General features: G+C 42.9%; 1 protein-coding gene across 1 annotated transcript in view; it reads right to left on the bottom strand.

The window, feature by feature from the left end:
* Window positions 1–20,653, bottom strand: part of magi2a (membrane associated guanylate kinase, WW and PDZ domain containing 2a) — a 186,847-nt gene that overhangs the window by 10,724 nt on the left and 155,470 nt on the right. Inside the window, exons 11-17 of the mRNA XM_070928611.1 lie at window positions 11,622–11,653; window positions 8,642–8,849; window positions 5,529–5,570; window positions 5,328–5,419; window positions 4,814–5,006; window positions 1,732–1,989; window positions 1,060–1,245 (exon numbers count right to left, since the gene is read on the bottom strand). Of these exons, the coding sequence (XP_070784712.1) occupies window positions 1,060–1,245; window positions 1,732–1,989; window positions 4,814–5,006; window positions 5,328–5,419; window positions 5,529–5,570; window positions 8,642–8,849; window positions 11,622–11,653 (1,011 nt within the window). The remainder of the gene's footprint in view (window positions 1–1,059; window positions 1,246–1,731; window positions 1,990–4,813; window positions 5,007–5,327; window positions 5,420–5,528; window positions 5,571–8,641; window positions 8,850–11,621; window positions 11,654–20,653) is intronic.

Here is a 20,653-nt window from a genome sequence, read left to right as displayed (position 1 = left end):
TGGCCCTGCTCCGGAGCAGAGTTAGCCCAGAGTTTGCTGGGTTATCCCCTGAAAATCAACTAAACACAGGGCTAAGAGTTGCCAGAGTGAAACAGGGCTACGTTTTGTTTTTTGCAGTGTGAAAAACCTATTTGTCTGACAGTTGTTTGGTGCTGGGATGTTTGTTTTTGCTGAAAACAGCTGTCCAGCTGTTGGAAAATATGCTAAAGAGAGCAGTGAGACTGAACCAAAACAGTAAAGTTGCTGTAAAACCAAAACAATAAGCTGAAAGACACTAAAATGTGAGGGGAACTGCAGAGTTGGATGATAGTTGTCTGTGGGTTAGTCACTATGAGCGACCCCTTTCACATTACACGTAATAATCTGATCAATTGTTAATCTAAAAATATTGATTAGTGCAGCGTTAATCATTTAAAAAGAACAACACCATTGCCAGGCACTATCATGTCCAAATGGCAGTCAATCAAAGCAAATCTGAGTATGTACAAGTATGTAGCTCTAAATAACAAGGTTATAAATGTCCATGAATGGCAAAGCATACAACAAAAAAGTAGGTCATTACCATGAGGCAAACCAACCATCATTATCATTTAATCAAACAAATTTAGTGTGCATTTTGTCCACCTTTTAATGTATACTGAAAGTCATTCCTCAGTCTTAATAATAAAGTCAGTCTAGTAGTTTTAGGTGACCTGGTATAAATCTCACTGGGATTCAAATCTCTTTTTCAAAAGAGACGAGGCCATGATTGCAGCATCACTGGTAGACTGATCTTTTTTTAGTAATCTAGTCATTGTGTATTCTGAGAGATAGCAGCTCTGTTCAAGCATCTGCATGCAGAAGTGTGAGTGTCGATTCAGTGAAGAGAATTTGCAGACCAGAGGAACACAACTCAATCAATATGTCAAGCGACAGTTAATCTCAAAATACTCACATTTTGCAAAACTCATATTACAACTTTCATTTGATGGAACCAAATCAATTACTGCCATAAATCACTGTCTTCCCAAAATATTGCAGCTTCGTGTCCTCGTCAAACATGTCCACGTGTCCTCTCACCTTCCTGCGGTATGATCCTCAGGGTGACGCTGAGGCCCGCATCCTTGATCAGTTTAACGATGTCGGCGTGCGGCATGTTGACGATGGACTGGCTGTTCACTGCCAGGATCCTGTCTCCCACCTTCAGCTTCCCGCAGCGGTCGGCCGGGCTGCCCTCGATGATGCGGCCAATTTTATGGGGCACAGCTGTTGCAGGATTCAAACACAACGCGCTGCAGGTAAAGACGTGCTCAGCAGCAGATTGGAGGATTACGCCTGTCTGTGCTCACACACCACTCACTGACTGACTGACTGAATATGTCTCTGTCTCTCTCATTTTGCTATTCACCCCAGGCTTACGTAAGGCATCCAGATTTTTTTTTTTTCATGTGTGTGGGCGATGCACTGATGCTCACGGCGGCACACCAGAGTTATGTGTGACTGACGTACCGTGGGAGGGCATGTATAATTGAGGAGATGAGAATGAGAGGTGCTTCACTTTTTATCGAGCCATGACCTCTTCTTATACTTAAGTTTGGCACTCATCTTGACACTAGATTGAGTTCAGTTTATATGTGTCTAAGAGCTTTCACACAAGGTTTAGCACTTGTCACGCAGAGTAGAGGACGACTGATGATGCATAAGCATCTACTTGACTCTGTAAAACACCACTAAAACAATCACTGGACTCACTGTTGGTGGCGGCCGCCTCGGGCCGGTTGAGCGAGCTGATGATGACGAAGCCGAAGCCTTCGCTCTCCTTTCGATTGATGACGACATCACTTGGTTGGGTGTTGGGGGTCGACGTCCGGTCTGAAGGGGCGGTGTTGCCCATGGCGTTGGGTGCCTGGGTGTTGATGGTGCTGTTGCCATATGTGAAGTCGCTGCGGGGGGAGCTGTGCTGCGTGGAGACAGAGCCAGGGCTACGGCCGTTCTCCGGACAGGACTCACCTGTAGGGGGAGGGAGAGAGCTGAGCGGGCATACACACAAGGACAGTAGTGGAAGACACATTCAGAAATACATTTTCTGTGTAACTAATGCTGTGTTCAGTTTTTTTAGTTATAGCTTGTTATATTCCAATCAAATGTGTTTTTGGGCGACCAGCTAACCTGCCGCGTGTTGGTCGTGGTAGCTAGCAAAGCAATATCACAGAGTGAGGATACCAACAGGCAAAAACTTAGTTGACATTTCCAAAGAATGTGGTTGAGGTCTAATTTATTATTTTCTCCGTCACCCTCCTGATCTAACAACGCGGCTGAGGGATGTGTGGGTGGAAGCCAACAGTCCTCTACAGCATAACTCTTTATACAACCCCCTCCACACCCCACTCATTTTCTACAGTCCCTTACTTTAGTAAAAGTACCAATACAACAATGTGAAAATACTCTGTTATAAGTACAGAAGTGTTGCTAACAAAAGGTACTCCAAGTTTCAAGAGTAAAAGTACTCTCTAGTCAGAAAAATGTCCCCTATGAGTGATTTATTAGTATAGAGGAGGGGTTAAAGTGGAGCTAGTTTTTACATGTTTATATACAGTTAGGAAGTTTAGTCCAGTGGTGCCCAACGTAGGGGTTGGGGCCCCTCCAAAGGGTCCCAAGATAAATCTGAGGGGTAGAGAGATGATTAATGGGGGAGGAAAGAAGAAAGGACTTTTTTCTCTCTCTCTGTTATTTAACTGCTTTTATCATTAACAAAGTGTGTTTTATAAGATCGACATATTATGTTTTTTTATGTAAAATCTCACTTTACAAAGTAACTGGTGACTACAGCTTAAATCAATGTAGTGGAGTAAAGTGAAGCATAAAGTAGCAGAAAATGGAAATACTCAAGAACTTCAGAATTGCAGAAGCAAGCATTTTTAGGAGATCGAATGCATCCTGTCAATCACTTTATCTTAATTACATAATTGCTTCAGCAAGAGTATCCCCCCCCTAAAATTGGACAAGCTGGAGCTGAATCTCATCCTTATGAAGGATCAAGAAGCAAACACGAGACAGCAAGACAAAACAGAGAAGCAAAAGCAACTGTCACAATGTGGTAAAACACATCATTAAAAAGCAGCATCGTGTCAATCCAGCCAGAGCGAAGGCAGCTTCTTGTACCTCTAGCTTCTTTGTGTATGCATTCTGGCATGCTGAGCCATCAAACCCTGTGTTGTTGTTTTGATATCTCACCAAGAAGCAGTGCTGTGGTTTTCTGTAGTTAAACAGTTGGAAATTCAAACTGTAACTTCAGCTTACTGATTTCAAGTTACAGCGAGATTTGTCGCTGTAAAAAAGGTACATACCCACATGTAGTATTTCCTTACACCAACAAGTTCACGTATGGTTATTTTATGAGGAGAAATATAGTCAAGAAAAGAGAATGAATTGTGTAAAATGTGGGGCATCGGGTGCAGTAGTATGAGCTCAGAGCAGAGAGCCCGAGTCTGACACCTCGCAAAGTGCCAGTGGGAGTCAGACAATTAGGATGGAAGTAAGGGCCGCAGAGGAGGCCAGGCATGAGTCAGACCGTAGCCTTTGGTGAAGAAATTGACAGAAAGGGCGGGATAGAGTGGGAGGAAGTGGATTGGTGAGAAGAGTGTGTGTGGATGTGTGTGGGGAGGCAGTAATAATGAGAACAAGGGAGGCCAGAGCTCACAGGAGGAGGTGCCACCCTAGTCTCCAGGCTCAAAGGCGAAGAAACGTGAACAAGGACCGGACAGCAAGAGTGTGCTAATGTGTTTTTTTAGGGGAGGCTTCAGTGTAATTACTCAGAGAGATTAGTGCTTCGGTTTTCTGACGGATTAACCGCTGTTTCCTGAATCATTACACAACAGGAAAGGAGAGGAGGTGAGAGAGAAACAAGAGAAGAAGAAGAAGAACTCAATGAAAGAGAGGGCAGAGACGTGAGTGGTAAGCCTGTGAGATCAATTCACTTTATAAACAAGTATCCTAAAGCTTTTCCGTGCAGGATTGACCGTGTCCTTTCAACTGACTTCAGTGAGCGAGCAGTCAGTTTATCCAACTTATAACTCGCTTAACTCATTAATTATTTAAAGGATAAAGCTGGCGATATTTGACTTTCTAATTGCCAACAAATCCCATGTGAAAAACCAACAATGTGTTAGTTTGCTGTCTGTTGCACTCAGCTCATTGGTTCCTACTGAAAAAAAGGGTTAATAAATTTCCTGAAACATTGTAGTTTTTAGCAATCGTTACTCAAACAGGAGTAAATAGTGCTTTTATTTGGGGACTATTTTCAGCTGCGAAGTAACACACATTTGTTGCTCTACTGAGTATTTGGGGCATGGTAATGAAGGAACATGTCACCCAGTGCAACAGTGTGGCTCATTGATGTGTACTGGACAACAATGGCACAGAGGAACAAGATATAACAGGCTTTAGCTACACAGATAATACTTGCTTGTAGTATTACCAGTAATTTGTTGTTGGTTTTGGTCTTTACATGAGATTCGTTGACAATAAGAAAACTATAGAATATCGCAAATCTTGTCATTTAGAGGTATAAATATATCTAAGTATACTGGATGTGCATCAGTGGTCACCTCATGATTCAGTATGTGGTGTACCTAAAAATGGTCTCGGTTGGTTTACACTGAGGATTTATCTGTCACTGGGGCATCCTGATGGCCTAGTGGTTAAGATGAATACCATCTGATCGCAATCTGAATCAACCATTTGCATGTCATCAGCCTCACTCTCTTACCCCATGTTTCATGTCTATCAAGTGAAAAGTAAATATCAAATTTCAACTCTATGAGTGTTTCCTCACCTGCTGCCTGCACCCTCCTCCTGATGACCAGGTTCACCTGGCCGGTTCGTGCCGCCCCATGCATCAAGTCAATGACGTATCTGTGTGGCTTCCCCACCACTGGGATCCCATCCACAAACAGCAGCTCATCACCGGGCCGCAAGCGTCCATCTAGGTCTGCTGGACTCTTCTCGATGATCGCACCGATCAAGATCTGTTATTACATGTAGACTGTTAGATACAGGAAGTAGGGATGGCTTTGGATGCTGGACTAGAGTCTGTGAGCGACACATGCAGTGCGTGTTAAGGTGGTTGTTAAACTGACACATAAATAGCTCAATAACATGATTGAAATATTGTGTTGTTACTTTAACAGACAGCAAAAGACACCAAAGCAGCCAGAGCCAGCACTCTCTCAGGGGTCAGAGGTCAGGGTTAGGTGTACACAGTGTGTGTGTAGTGGGTTAGAGAGGAGAAAATGACAGGGTTTCACGCCCATCGCCATACGAGCCTTCTCACGCGTCTCCGGACTCACAGGCTGCCCCGCCTCGTCCCCGCCCAGCACCCGGAAACCGAAGCCGGACTTCTGCCTGCGCAGGTGCACCTCGATGTCCTGGTACTCTGCTCCTGAAGCAACACAGACAATATTAAAATCCTGCAACCTTATATTGTTTTCAGGTAATGAACAGTTAGTTTTTTAACAGTGTCCCCGCAGAGATGAGGTTTTTTTTTTTACCTGAGGAGTCCACAGGAAAAACAGTCCTTGGTTGGCCAGGTTCTAGAAAAAGAAGCAGGAAGCACCCATAAACAATAACAAATGCACAAATATTGTACATACACAAATACACATCGACAAACAGCAGACCAGCAAACACACATTCTCCCATAAAGGAGAGAACAAGGCAGAAAGGCCCTGCCTCAGCATTAATGTCACCGCAGAATTTCAGCATCATCCATAAAAGTCAGGAAGTGCTTACAGTGTGTAATATACCCGTCCCTTATTTACAGTGTGAGGTGGGATGCAAGCACTGATCTGCAATCAGGGGCTTCACACAACGCTGTGATCTGCAAAGTAGCAAAATGAACTGAAGCGCAGACAAGTGGCTGCGAATGAAAAATTGATTCCAATTGTAACTGTTTTAATCACACTGAGCGCTCTGCTGGGACTCAGCAGGAATGATGGGAGACGGAAAAACATGAGTACAGAAGAGACGAGTAACGCAGCTGTTACCACAGAAACCACATACAGAGCTCCTTATAGAGATTTAGCAGGTTTTGTTGGTAAATACTGGAGAGTAACAACACAAATATATTAAACCAAATTTATTTAAGACATGCAAATATGATCAAAGTGATTTTCAGATGAATTATTACTTTTTTGGAAAGGCAAACAACTAATGTTGACAAAATAATCACACCTCAAGGTCCATTTAACAGCAATCTTAATCCACACATGTACTTTGCTCAGTTGTCGAGATTAGTAGATGTTTGTATTTCCATTCTTTTCTGAGAACATTAACTTCAAAAATGTAAAACATTTGATAAAAATGTTGCTTACTTGTATATTTATTTACAATGTTTTGGTCTACTCAACCTACATCAGATATATACATATATCTATATACAGCACAGCTGTTCCAAAAAAAACACCTCATTAGTTAAATTACCCAGCATCTACATATACTGCATATGGATCAGCTGTGACGCTTGCCCATACTGTACCTGATAAAAGTTGTGTAGACCGAAATGGACCTTGAGGTGAGATTTTTTTTGTCACCTGTCACCTTCCAAGATTAAAAGATGAGCTTTAAACCTCAGCAAAATAAAAAATATTTTTGAAATATATTTTAGAATATCACTAAGGCCAAAGGAAACTAAAAGGGACAAAAAGGAATAGTCAACTTTTTTTGAATAACATCCATGCAGAAAGTGCTTTTTTGAATTGCTGCATTAACCAGAGTTGATGAAGACTGACTTGATACTGATGCCAGCTCTCTCACATGCGTTTCTCTGCATCAAGAAGGAATATTTACAGGGTTGGTTCACCCAAAAAAATCCCCAAAACATTTATTCTCACTAACCTCTAGTGGTGTCAGATAATTTGGGTTTTATTTGCCTTGGTATCTGTCTCTGAAAAATCTGCCTTACTCTGGATAATCCACAGAAAAACACTGAACAGTTTCAACAAAGAAAGTAATTCCACTGCCTCTACCACTAGGGGCAGTAAGAAAATGTGCGTTTTCTTTTGTAATTTAGGTGACATGACCCATTAACCCAACCAGTTATGCATACATGCTGACATCTATTAAGGCTCACAGAAAATTTAAATAAACCAACATTAGCAGCTCACTGTGCTCCACCAGGAGGGCAGTAGCCTGGGGTTGTGCTGCCTAAAAAGGTCACACCCTGCTTCACCCGCACCAGCGAGAGGGGCAAATGGAGCATCCCTAAAATCTGTCTGTGCCTATTCCCTGCTGAGCCTCACCAGAGCCAACCCCTGACCTTTACTGAAAGGAAGACAACAGCGAACGTTACACTGATCACTGCATCCACATCTGAAGAGGAGATAGAGACGATGAGAGACACAGAAAGACAGAAGAGGTTTGACAGGGAGACTTTCTGACAGCCACGTCCACTTGAATAACAGGTGCTTTATATAAGAAAGAACACCAATCCTGTCCCTGAAAACTCTGACTATCTCACGTCGGCCATGTCCACCTCAGAGAGACCACTCTCTATACACGATACACGCAAAACTAGACTACATTCATATTTTTAATCATATCTATGGCTACTAATAGCTCTTGAACATCAGCATGAGTGAACTTGCCGTACATACACAGGGCTATCGAGGACACTGAGGTCATGTCCTCAATGTCACCTCCTTATATCATACAATTAAAAGCTTACACATAGTAAGTATTTTGTGGACAATATCAGTAGACTCAGTATATTTAAATTGGACTACTTTAAGGCCAATAAATAAAAGGTTGAGCTGAATTTGAAGGTTTTGAAACAGCATTTAGACCTTCATGTTGGGAATCATTCGACAGTTGACTAAATTAAATCAACTAAATTAAGTTAAGAATACAAAAAAGTAAATAATGATTGAAAATACCTACATTTTGTTGTGGTGACTTGGAGTCATGACCTCAGTATTTCTAAAATCCTCGCTACAGCCCTGCGTACACACACACACACACACACCTATAAAGAAAGCATATATACTAGTTCCTACTGCCTAACATTCCCACAGGGTCTTAGAGTTATGATGCATCCTGATGATATAACAAGAAAAAAGTCCTTTTTCCACATTTTACAAGTCAGAGGATGGTAATATCGCCGGCATCAAAGCATTATGTCCCAAGAAGATCAGCTGCTGTGTGGAGTGTTTACTCATGAGCACATCAACGTTTATGAGGTGAACTGGCAGAATGTCAATATTTGGATGTAAAGATCCTTCCCGTCAGTAAAGAGACTTTGTTTGTGTGTGTGTTGGCTTGTGTGAGCATTTAATGAGCGAAGATCACATGAGATAATATGAGGAATTAGTAGCTGCAAATGCTAATAGGGGAATAAATCGTCGAGGCGTTTGTGCTGAAAATTCAGCAACAGATCTTTCAGTTTGGTGAAACTGAAAGAGGTCAGCTCATTTGAACAAGCTTTTTAAGTTTTCTGTGGAGCAGCAGAAGCGAACAACAATGAATCTGTGACTCAGTTTGTGTGTGTGTTTGTGAGAGAAAGAGAAAGAGTGACGAATCTTCACTACTCCACCTTCCAAACTGGAGTCCATCTTGAGAGGAGTGTTTGTCACAACGCTACACCTGCAGAATCAGCTCTGGTACTTACGCCTACTCTCATAGATAGCCCTGGACTTCTCATAAAGGTCATAGGGGTCTGGTTTAGCCAGGGCCAAGGCCTCGGAGGCTGAGTCTGGGACTGAGGCCCTGTGAAGATGGTGGGTTGGGAAGGGGGCGCTGTGGGGGATAACGGGGGCTGACAGGCTGGTCTGAGCGGGGCTGCCCTGGCCCTGCTGGGACTCCCACTGCTCCAGCACCTGTAAAGCACAGCGGCATGAGGGGTCAATATTTCGCTAATACCTTTCCCACTCACGACACTCGATTTTAGCTCGGTAACCATGACAACAACACTTAACACGTGTTTGCTTTAATGACTTTTGACTGTTCGCTAATCCCCGCCTCCCTTACTTACTGTTACTACTCCTGTCCAGAACCATAACATAGTTAGCTAATGTCTTTGAAAACAACGCTATATTCCTGCTGTCAGAAGTAAGCTAGTTAGCCGAGTATGCTAACATGTGTAGCTTACATTACAGCGGATGAACACACATTTAAATACATTCCTTACACTTTTTGGTTTTGAACAAGTGAAAAAAGCCTCCAAACTATTTAGGTATCACTGTATCGCCAACTTTACACTGTTTATAAATCCAAAGCTTGACAGGCCTTCCACGGCTAGCTACGGTTGCTAAGCTCCGATTGGACAATCGCCGTTTGGGGGAGGGGCTTAACGAACGATCAAATCATGCTAGACAGACGGAAAACCAGACAGTTAGTGAGGTTAGTAGTTGAAAAAAGCAAAACGATTCCAGCCTCTATTTGCCATTTGATGGCAGTGACGTGTGCACGGAGAGGAAAACATATAGAGGAATGTCATTAACAGATAAATATGGCCCTACTTTGGAAGGGAATCGGGCATCTTATCCATTTTCAAATGATCCTATTGGCCAGTGCATTGGCAACTCTGTTTCTGTAAGATAATGCATTGTATATTACACCCAATTTGCATAAGTTTCATCCAAAAACACATTTGGAAATGTGCTGTCAAGTGTTTGAGGTGACACTGGCAGTTTTGACAACACCAGTCAGTCAGAGTGTCAGCCTTGATGTGTTAGATAAGCCAGGCCGCTTTAGTCACGGCACGACACTAAGCAGATAGCCAAGATGACACGTTGACATGTCAGAAAGTGTGGGAGATGGATCCGGAGGGAACGTCAGGCTTTTTGAAACTGAGATGGCGAGACTGGCTGCATATGGCACGCTTTAATATTGAGAATTACAGGGCATCTGGTTCAAGATGTACCGAGAATAAATATCAGCTTCATGAAAGCTGCGGGGCGGAATCAAAAGTGTTTCCACTCTTTGTGGTTTCATTCGTGTCTGTCATTGATGTGAAGCACGTCTGCACAGGGCAGGCTGCTGAGACTGGGGACCTTGTTAAGGCTGGGATTACTGCATCCTGATCTCTCTTTCACTCTCTCTCTGTCTTTTGGTCTGTTTGATTAAGACTGTTGAAGCAAGTATACTCTGGCTATAATCTAGTTGGTCAGATTAATAGAGGACAGTGCAGGTAGGCCAGTGTTATTGAATAAAAACACCAGCTCGTGCTCCTACATTAAGTCGCTGTTACCTTCAGTATTGGCTGGATTTGACAGACAAATCTTGATAAACTCATCTGCAAATGAAACTCTCGGGAGCTGCAGGCTGAGCCTTTGCTCGACTGTAGGTCGATATGACAATTAGGCAATCCCCATTCTTGCCTTATTAGTCAAATTCCTCCATATTTCATTCTCAGAGCTGCACAAGTCTTCCTGTAACAAATGATACCCAATTAAACCGAGACTGAACTCTGGTGTGCGGGGGGTTCAGCAGCTGGGGGAGAGGGGCAGGATGGGGCGGGGCAGCCGACAAATGAACACTGGGGGGTAAAAGAGAGAGAGATGTGAACAGACAAGAGAGAGAGGCTCCGCATGCTGTCTGCTACTTTGTGACGTTCAAAGCTTTTCCCTCAGAGCACAGAATTGCAATTATTCTCAGGGAGATGGAGGAGATTGATTAAATCAAGAGGGAGCAGAAATGATGAACAATGATGGGATTTCAGGGGACGAGTATCTTAAAAGCTGCACAATGGAGGTTTCCTGTGTTGTGAGTTGTGATCTGGATTGGGGACAACATGAGCTGAGGTCAGGGGCTGGTCAGAGCGGCGCTGGAAGGACGTCCAGGCATGAAATGGATTACACACACAGTCGCACAAAGAGAAACAAAGAAAGACGTGCAGAACCACTCGTGTGCAGGCATGTGAGTGTGACAAATACACATAGAGACCAAGTGAATCTGATCTAAGATGTGGATAGAGTTTTTAGTGGGCCCAGGGACAGCAGATGATACTAAAGAAGAGTATTTATGGTGGCAGAGGCTGAATGCAAGTTTGCAGAGCGCTTTTGCTAAATGTGACAAAAGGGAATAAAGGCACAGTGAAAAATAAATGACAAGGGAGCAAATGTAGGGTGGAATAAAGTGCAAAAAAATCTGAGAGATGTTATAAAATAAAGATAAAATAGGGATGAAAAGGCATTTGGGCCAAGCCAAAGCAGTTAGAATAGAGACTCAGCAGCTCTATAGCTGCAGCATAATTCAAATGCCCTGAGTGTGAATAACCCTGATAGCACTGAGTCAGGCTATGAATTAGCTCTGACTAGCAGGATCAAGAGTCTAGAGATGTTATGAGCAGGCTACTTGACCTTTTTGCCATCCCATGACAATAAAGAAGGGCTGAATGCCATGGTGTTGTAAAAGCCACGGACAAATAGTGAATCATCAGTAGAGTTAGTACGACGACGGAGGGATTGAAAAGTAATTTTTAGATCTTACAAACGTGTAATAAAAAAACATTACAGTCATTCTGATTAGCACATACGGTATGCACACTGCAGCCATTGGTACTGAAGTGAAAATCTACTGTATATTAATGATTAATAAGCAGAAATGGGGACGGGACTGTCCACATTTTGGAGGCTGGTGCATGTTACCTGCTTAGGGGTCTTCCAGGGTGAATAGTGACCTGCAATGTTGAGAGAACAAAAAAATGCTTTAGACTGAAAAAGATGGTAGAAACAGATCATGAGATGTGAGGTTTCATTTTAGCCGTGAAAGCCAATTCCAGGGGATGTTTGACGATAATAAAGTGAAGAGAAAAAAACCCCATTATCAACAGAATTACAGATAAACCAAATGAAAATAAGAAACAGTGGTTGTGAATGGTGGAAAGGACAAAGAAAAGCACAACTGACTCAAACAGGATGAAAGCACAAAGCAGAGGACGGCAAATAAATATCCATGAAGCACAGACTCATTGCGAAGGCAGAGAGATTAAAATAATATTTTAGAAAAGGCTGAGAAGCACCCTCTAATATACTGTAGTATGAGATGTATTGATATTGAAATGATGGAAAAAAACCCTGACAGACAGTGTGATCAACAGGTTGCAAAAATGATATGAACTAATAATTTGAAAGCGATGAATTCATCTTTTCCAATAGTGATTTAGGTTTTTTGTGTTAATTTATGTTCTGTGAATTTTAGGTGTTTTAACATTTTCTACATTTAGATAAACGTTTTCCATCGCTGAAGAAAAAAAAGCAGGAAACTTTATAATATTAAACCTGCATTAACTGATTTTTTCTGGACACATAACATAGTCAGACTCAAGATGGACAGTTCTTGTCTTTTTCCCGACATGCGTTCTTCTTCCTTGTCAAAACCTTACATTACCCACAGTGTAGTTTGACCACCAACAGTTCATATGGAGATTCAGGTATGTTATGCTAGTAGCCTCAAGCTGCTATCCTCTACCATAGATGAAGAGTGGGCTACAGAGGTCTGGTAAGCCCACTTCTCTCGACTCCACACCCCCATATTTCAACAGGACAAAATCTAACTAGCTAACTTTGTCTGTCTGCTGTTTGGTGCAGAGCAGGTAGTGCACAGTGGGTTCATCAGAGCTGAAACACTAATGAGGGCTGTGGGACTGAAACAAAACAGTAAAAATGCTCATGTGATCCATTGTTCACATAAAAACATCTATCACAGCTGCTTTAAGAGTGATTCATTGTCTCTGTTTTTTGTGTCCTTACGATACCTCACTGTTCTGCAACTTCCATCTATCATCATCTAAAACTTCATCAAATACTGTTTTACTGCGCATTTGTGAATCTATCATAAATCAGGTGCCCCAGCTGTGACAATGAAAAGGCAGAGGGATTTGTGAATGCTTCACTTAAGTGGGTTCAGGCTGACTGTAAAGTGTTTTCAGTTTTGAAATGCAATGCAGCAAAAAGTAAAGGGCACACCTTTCCTTTGACTTTGCCATTCATCTTGCTTTGACCTTTAACAAAGGAACGGCACACATTTTTGCCGTTTACAACATTGTTCAAACACAACACCCAGGAATCTGTCTTGGATGATGAAAGAAAACAATCAGTAAAAAGCAGCTGACATCTGTACGTTATACATGCACGCATGCACAGTAATTAAGCATATGCTCCAGCACTGCTTCTATAGCCAAATTCACAGGAGCATGTAAAAAAAGTGCATGCTCCATCTTCTTGATTCAATTTCTGTCCTTCCTGTCTTTCAAGTGCTGCCACGGTCTCCTCTGGGACGCTACAAGCGTATGCAAATGGGGGGATCGAATTATGGGGTGACTGCTCGAATTATGCACCAGCCTTCCCAGTCTTGGCCTGGCGACACTCCAATCACACTAAAAACACCCGTCTCATTGAGCCGCCGGTGGAATGGTGACAACATGGAAATGAACAGAAGCTACACAAAGAAATTGTTTCTCACACTGTCAGTTTCTCTCAGTCAAAACACAGTTACAATAGCTTATCTAAAACTTCACTTTCAATGCACATGTGGATCATTTTACTTAAAGAAGAGAGAATATTTTGAAAAGTATAAAAGAGAGGATTTTTGCTTTTTCTTTCCAAAGAGGGTCACTCAATGAAAGGAAGTGCGAAGGACACAGCGAGAAAAAGAGGCAACAACAGAGCAGTCCTCTCCTCAGAGTGGGTGAGTGAACCTGAGCTGAGCTGGACAGACAGAAGGGAGGGGCACTACCAGGCATCACTGACCGAGGTGATCCTCAGGGTAGAGTCGCTGTTAACTCAGGCGTACCACACATTTAGTTGGGTGTCAGAGTGCCTCATGGCTCAGAGCTGAGAAGGGGCGAGAGACATAAAGAGAGGCTGAGAGAGAGAGAAAGGAGCTGTCCATGGTACTGAAAGCCCTTAGACTGAATGCTAATCAGACTTGTCAGCTCGGCTGCAGAGAGCTTCATGAACCCTGTGGTGTCAAACTTGCACTTTGATTCTAAGCTAACCGGTGTCCCGTCCTTCTGTAAGTGTCACCTTTTTGTGATGCATGCAAGACCAGTACAACACCAGTAATGAGGTCAGAATATCTCACTTATTCACGCTCCATAGTGAGAACGCAAAACGTCCCTAAATCCATAGGTGTGTGATTGTGTACAATTGTGCATCTGCGCATACGTAAGACCCACCTCAGCCCTGGCACGGCTTCAGGTAATGATGAATAAGATCGGTTGAAGCCGTGCCTCGTTTTCAATTTCTGCCCAATTACGGAGTTCTGAACTGGGAAGTGTTTCCAGAGAGCCTTTCTTCTCGAACGGCGCTGAGTCGTCTAGTTCCTCAGACGTGATGCCAGCTCACAGCCTTTGCAACGTGACAACTGGTAAAAAGGTCCATGTGGAAGCATTGTGATTCAAAGGTTGACCAAGGAGATTCAGTCTTGATGTAAAAAGTTATGACGACAGCATGTCTCCAAATAGATCTTTGGTGTGCACTCCAAACTGCTGGATATGAAGAAGACATGGAGTCCCAAAAGTCCTTTAAAAAAATCTTGTACCTAAAAGTTATTTAACTCGAGGGAACATCATGTTCATGTGCTTCTACTATGCAGCTAGCCCACTTCAGATGCACACAGCCACATCATGAGTTTTATTTTCACCTCAGAGGGTCATACACTAAAATTCTTCACAGAATTGTCCTCAGCAGAAAACATCTGCTGCACATTTTAATCTGATGGATGAACTACACAGATTTACACCATGCACTGATGGATATTAATGGGCTGCCAAGAAAACTTCCTCAAAAGTATAAACAACAGACTCACAAGTTGAGCTCAAGGCTGGATTACCAACTGGGTAAAAAGGGGCAACTGACTCGAGGCCCCAAAAGCCAAAAGTCCACTGAATGTCAATGAATTTTGGTCATTCGATTAGTTACTTTCAACTAAACTGGGTCCTGCATTATTGGCAAATTCTGGGCCTAATTTCGGGGGATCAATAGGGCGCGGCAGCACATTTTAGCTCTGGGTTACTCTAGCGGATTAACCTGGACAGTACTTCTCAAAAGCAGTCAGATCAGATCAGATTAAAACCTTTTCGCATGTGTACTGACTGCTTTTCATGGTGGCTGAATGCCTCGAAAACAAGCAAGTTATTAGTTGCTGTTTTATACAAGCATTGGAAGTGCACAAATATTAAACAATAACCAGTTCCTATTGAATAAATAACTCCAAAAAAATAACATCTTTCTGACTTCCTATTATCTATCTACTGTGTAAGAATTTAATTTAGCTGTAAACTGTTTACCCATTACTTTATTCATCGTAAGTTTGCTTAAAGTCACCTGTGAAAATGATTTAGCAAAATGTGAATAAATCTAAAGATATACTGCATGGGCCACACATGAAACAAAATTGCCGAAGATGCACACACATCTGATCATTTGACACACATAAGGCTACAAACAAAGATCTCTTTAATGTCACAATGAGAGGCTAACACTAGCCCTTCAATTATTTAAATGACGCTTGGATTGATGGCAGCATGAATCTTTCAGCCCTTTATTAATATGTATCTTCGCCTCATGAGGGAGGCTGGCTGCTTCACAGAAAACTGATTTTATCCACTTCTCTTCAAACTGTTCTATGTTTGCCTGGTGTTCCCAAAAACCAGTCTCATTGTAGCTGTGTGCAAAACAAATTATTTGAAAGGTACACGGTTGGATATGCATGATATTAAATCTCAAAACAGCACAATTTATTTAGCCACACTCATGCAATCACTGGGTAATCACTCCATCCCATTAAAGCTCAAACAGGAGCGCTTGATTTGTTTAAGAGGCAACCAAGGTGAGTAATTCCACTCCTCCCACACACAGGGAGGAGACGCACAGCCTAGCTTTTGCCTCAGTGATGTAAGTTTGATGGCAATAAGGCTAAACACCGGCTTTGTTTAACCCTTTCTACTTCTGCTATGATCTAATCTCAGCTTCTTGCTGGCTGTCTTCCCGGGGCCGACCGGACAGGATATTGATCCCTGGCGGGCAGCTCCTCTGGGTCTGGAGCTGGTGGGGACGGAGCTGCGAGTGTGAACATGGCCGAGAGACTGTGGTCTACTGGCAGAGAGCCGAACTCATCACTCCCCTGCTCTCTCCTCCCTTTCTCTTTCTCTCTTTTGTTTCCAACTATTCTATCTTGCACACACACATCCAATGAATCACTGTCTAGTTACACACCGATTCCCAGGGAGGCTGGAGGAGGCTCAGTGAATCAAACCCTCCTTCTTCTTTTCTTTCCCTACAAAGCAGGCCTTCTGCATGCTTCTTAGAGTGGCCTCTGGTCATCCGTGTGCACACGACCAATCTAAGGTGAAAGGTCAAACCAGGCAGCTGATTCATAATGTGCAATTTACCCGTGGCAGTACTAGAAAGGGGAGTTTATGTAAGTGTGCGGAGGCTTGTGTGCAGAAGGCTGCCTGGGGATGTGTGCGAATAAGACGAGGAGAGTGTGTGTGCCTGGCTGTCGTGTAGGTGTGCGTACAAACCTGTGTGAATCAAACCATGTGGCTCAGAATTTGAGCATGTGAGTGTGTGGGCGGGCGGCCGTGAGGGAGAATGCGGCAAGTTAGAGAAAGCTAAATGGGCGAGCGTACATGTGAACGAGCTGAAAGTCTCTGCAGCTAATTACAGCCCTGTGTCTCTGCTGGTGTGGCAACGAGGACACAGCCTGTTAATGGTCTAGATAGCCACTAATGAGGCTGTCTGCCATGCACGCACACACAAATACATACACACGTTTGCTGGCGCGCACACACACACACACACACACACACACACACACACACACACACACACACACACAGGCATAATAATTACCGGTGATGAGAGACAGAGTGCCCATTTGTTGGGCAAAAATGGCTCAGGAGTCAAACTCAAATTTAAGGGATGGCTAAATATCATAACTACATTACAAGCGTGGGCTTTTTCAAGGTGATGGGCCTTAATTGACTTGATGGTTTGATCATAAATAGCTACACTTTTGGACGGTGAATTGACTGTCAGCTTGGCTCTAATGTCTCGCTTTTGATGGCGGGTTGTGACACATGGCAGGGGGGACATAAAAAACAAAAACCTGATCAGTAAAAAAACATAATTACAATGAAATCCAAAACATAATCATGTTTAGGGCGCTAAAGCCATCGGACCGCAGCTTATAGATTTCAGTTAAGACAAAATGCTGCCCTTAAAGGAATAGTCATAAAGGACGTCAGAAGCTACCACTTTTCCTCATGATTGTCTCTTTTGTTAATGATGATTAAGGTCTCCAAATGACTGTGGCCGTGGCTTCTTGATGTATAAAAGCTACACATACTCTCTGCATTACAACAATAACTCACTGCTGCACTCTTTGGCTCTTTACTGTGTCCATGACAACATCAAGCCAAGCAAGACAAGTGTTGCCGAACAGAGACTGTAACATGCTGGCTCTCTCCGTTTTCAATTCTCACTACCTTCACATCATTTCTCTGCTGCTTTCTGTTTCTGAATCACCTTTCCAACTTCTCCCTCCTCTCTGTGTCTTTCTACATGTGCAGATAAAGAGCTGAAACAAAGACAGAAGTGTGTGTGTGTGTGTGTAAGAGTGTGTATGTGAGAGAGAGAGAGACCTGTAATTATTGATGAAGCTCAATCTGGGAACTTCCTCACCTCGCCAGCCATTTGCGATCTCTGATGCTGGACATTAAGACTGCGTCATGCAACGGCACCATAAAATAGCCATAACAGTGTTGTTGGATTGTAGTATGTGGTAGTTATGAAGGCGTCAATCCCTCCTCTACTTGATTATGTATGTGTGTGTGCGTTTTCCCTGAGACCAGATACTTCGAGGTGGGAGCTCTGTACGCAGGATAAAGGGACAGTCATTGAAAAACAAATTCAGTCATGCAGAAATATGCACACTCGCTCACTTTTAAACTTAGTCAGCTCCCGGGGCTCGTTCAATCCTCTGCTTCAGATTGTGTTTTCAGTAAAAGTGATGAGCTGTGTGCCAGAGACGGGAGCGTGACAGTTGTTTGGTGACGGATTTCAGTCGGTTGCCTCTCTCTCTCTCTGTTACACTGGCTGGTGGCACAAGCCCTTAACAAGAGAAACAGCCAGTTCAATTAGATTGTGTGGCCAGTGGCCAGCGGTCCAAAGGAGCGGGCCAAATTGTGGTGTGTTAAAAGGTGGAACATCATTCCTGCAGCATGGTGACAGTTTTATTACGATGGGTAATAGCTTGGCTAAACGCTCGGAGCTAGCCTTTTCTGAGGAAGTTGAGTGTTAAAAGAGAATCAGCTGCAGCTCAAATCTCACAGTGGAGTCTGACACAGTTCTTACTTTAATCTGTTTTTATGTTGCTGAAACACAAATGTTCACCACAATAACCTCCACGTTCAAATGCAATGAAATATAACCAAAAAGGTTTCACAAGACAGAAGCAAAACACTAGAGAAAAGTCTGAAACTTTCTATTCAGGCCATCATCTAATAACCCACTGGGTTCCTCTTCGACCCCCAGGTTGGTAACCGCTGCTCGAATGCCTGCCTGTTAGCATACAAACAACATCCTAACCCCTCACTGCATTACCATTTTAGAGTGTGTGGAACGGAGATACAAGTCAACAAAGCTAACATCACAAGACTTCAACAAAAATAACACATCATTAGCTTTGTCACATCAAAAATCTAGATATGTGGTTTTCTCCTTAGTCCCACTCTCCTTGTTTATCTCCATCACGGCGAAAATAGTTTACAGACAAAAATTACAAAGACTTTATTGTGACCGTTTTCTCCCAGGAGGGTCTGAAGTCTCTGATCTTAATGAGCATAAAATCTCACAATGTTTTTCTGGTCCCAAAAATACTCTCAAGACATCTACAATATCTAAAACCACACCCAACTGGGACATTTTGGCACCTTAGTCATTTCGACACATATGTGCGCCATATGCAGTCATGCTACCGTAAGAGCAGACTGGGTGGCATGGATGTTTTTTCCACCTCTAGCACCCACAGCTTGTCATGTCACAGGAAATCAACACAGGCAGATGTGACACTGCACCCTGGCGTATTGTTGTGTAGTGGAGCTGAGCCATATCCAGATTTGGAATAATGAGATGAAATATAGCATGTAAATAAGGCTGCCATTTTCTCCACGGGCCAACAGGCTGCTTTTTAGATGGGAGCGCTTGTTTCGACCTTCTAAAGCTCTGCTGCGAGTGAAGAACCCGGACAGATGGCGGGAGCCCTTCACCGTTAGCTTCCTCCACAGACTGTGTGTTTTTATGTTTGTGTGTGACAGATTGGAGATTTTTTTGAGATGGTGGCACAAAACTTTTGACCTCTCCCATGTGTGTATGTGTGTTTATATGTTAGCAGATGAGATTTTAGAGGTACTGGCTTAAGTGTATTTGTTTTTCTACTGTTTCTAGATTAGAATAAGTCCTAATTTTCCTCTCCTACAAGCTAATATCTTCACTCTGTCTCTCCTCTTCCTGTTTGTTGGCTCCTTGCTCACTGATGGAGACATGGGCAGCCTAATAAAGAAATAAATGGCAATAAATCTATTCAGAGGGCGCTGCTGACCTTTGTGGGTGAGTCTCAGTGGCGTCTGTGGCACCAGGCAGTTGGCATTATGATTGGTATGTGACATTACACAACACAAAGAGGCAAAATACAGAACTACAAATTGGTTCCACACAAAAGCAAAAGCAGCATCCAGTTGGCTTGGCGCTACGAATGAGTGAGTGCGTAAGTTCACGTGTCATCACTTAGAGGACGCCAAGATAAATCAAGGACAGGTAAACTCAAAGAGGGGAATCATTTAACAGCATTTAACAACAAGGTTTCAGAGACAGATCCTATCTGCTCAGTTGATGAAGAGCTGCTGTTGCTGTTTCTAGATTTAATTAAAATCTAACATTTTAATCTTCAACATCGGAGCTTCGGCTGAGTCATTGCTGGCAGATGCACTACCACCACAATTTAGTAAGAAGGAAAGCTCCGTTAGTAGGCAGATCACACCAGGCTTACGCACAACTTATGTTCTCATGTCATTTGAGCTGTATGCACATTTAGAGAATACATGGATATTTCTTCTTTTTCTTTCAATGGCAAAGACATTGCCACTAGAAGTAAGCTGTCTGAAGGTTTCAGCCTTTTTGAGGAACCAACAGACACTCCACAAACAACCCCCCCAAACATACCGCACACACTCACAGAGCAGAAAACAGTCGGCTACCTATTGATTCTGCAAATCACAACCCTGTGTGTGACTCACGACAAAGTGCAGTGCATAATTATGATTGTCAGAGGGCCACACATTCTGAAAAACACAGGGTAGAAAGCACTTCAGAGCCATTTGCAGTCTCCCAGAATTTTGTCGAAAAACTGTGCCACTTTTGACAAGCTTTCATTTTAGGGCTTTTATTCGTGGCTCACAAAAGAAGGTAAACTTTCTGGGATACATGAAACTGACATGATAAAAAATCCAAAAGAGACTCTGAAAATAACTCTGCACTGTGCTTCAATCAAAGGATATTTGTTGACCACTAGGAGATATGGCTTATTGAGAAGTGGAGAGGCATCTATTTAAGTAAAGTGAAGCAAAGCTGTTTTTCTCTCTGAGTCAAGAAAAGAGAACTAGGAAGAGCACTTG

Source organism: Enoplosus armatus, chromosome 22, assembly GCF_043641665.1.
Source record: "Enoplosus armatus isolate fEnoArm2 chromosome 22, fEnoArm2.hap1, whole genome shotgun sequence".
Taxonomy (NCBI): domain Eukaryota; kingdom Metazoa; phylum Chordata; class Actinopteri; order Centrarchiformes; family Enoplosidae; genus Enoplosus; species Enoplosus armatus.
This window is presented reverse-complemented; position numbering and strand designations above follow the sequence as displayed.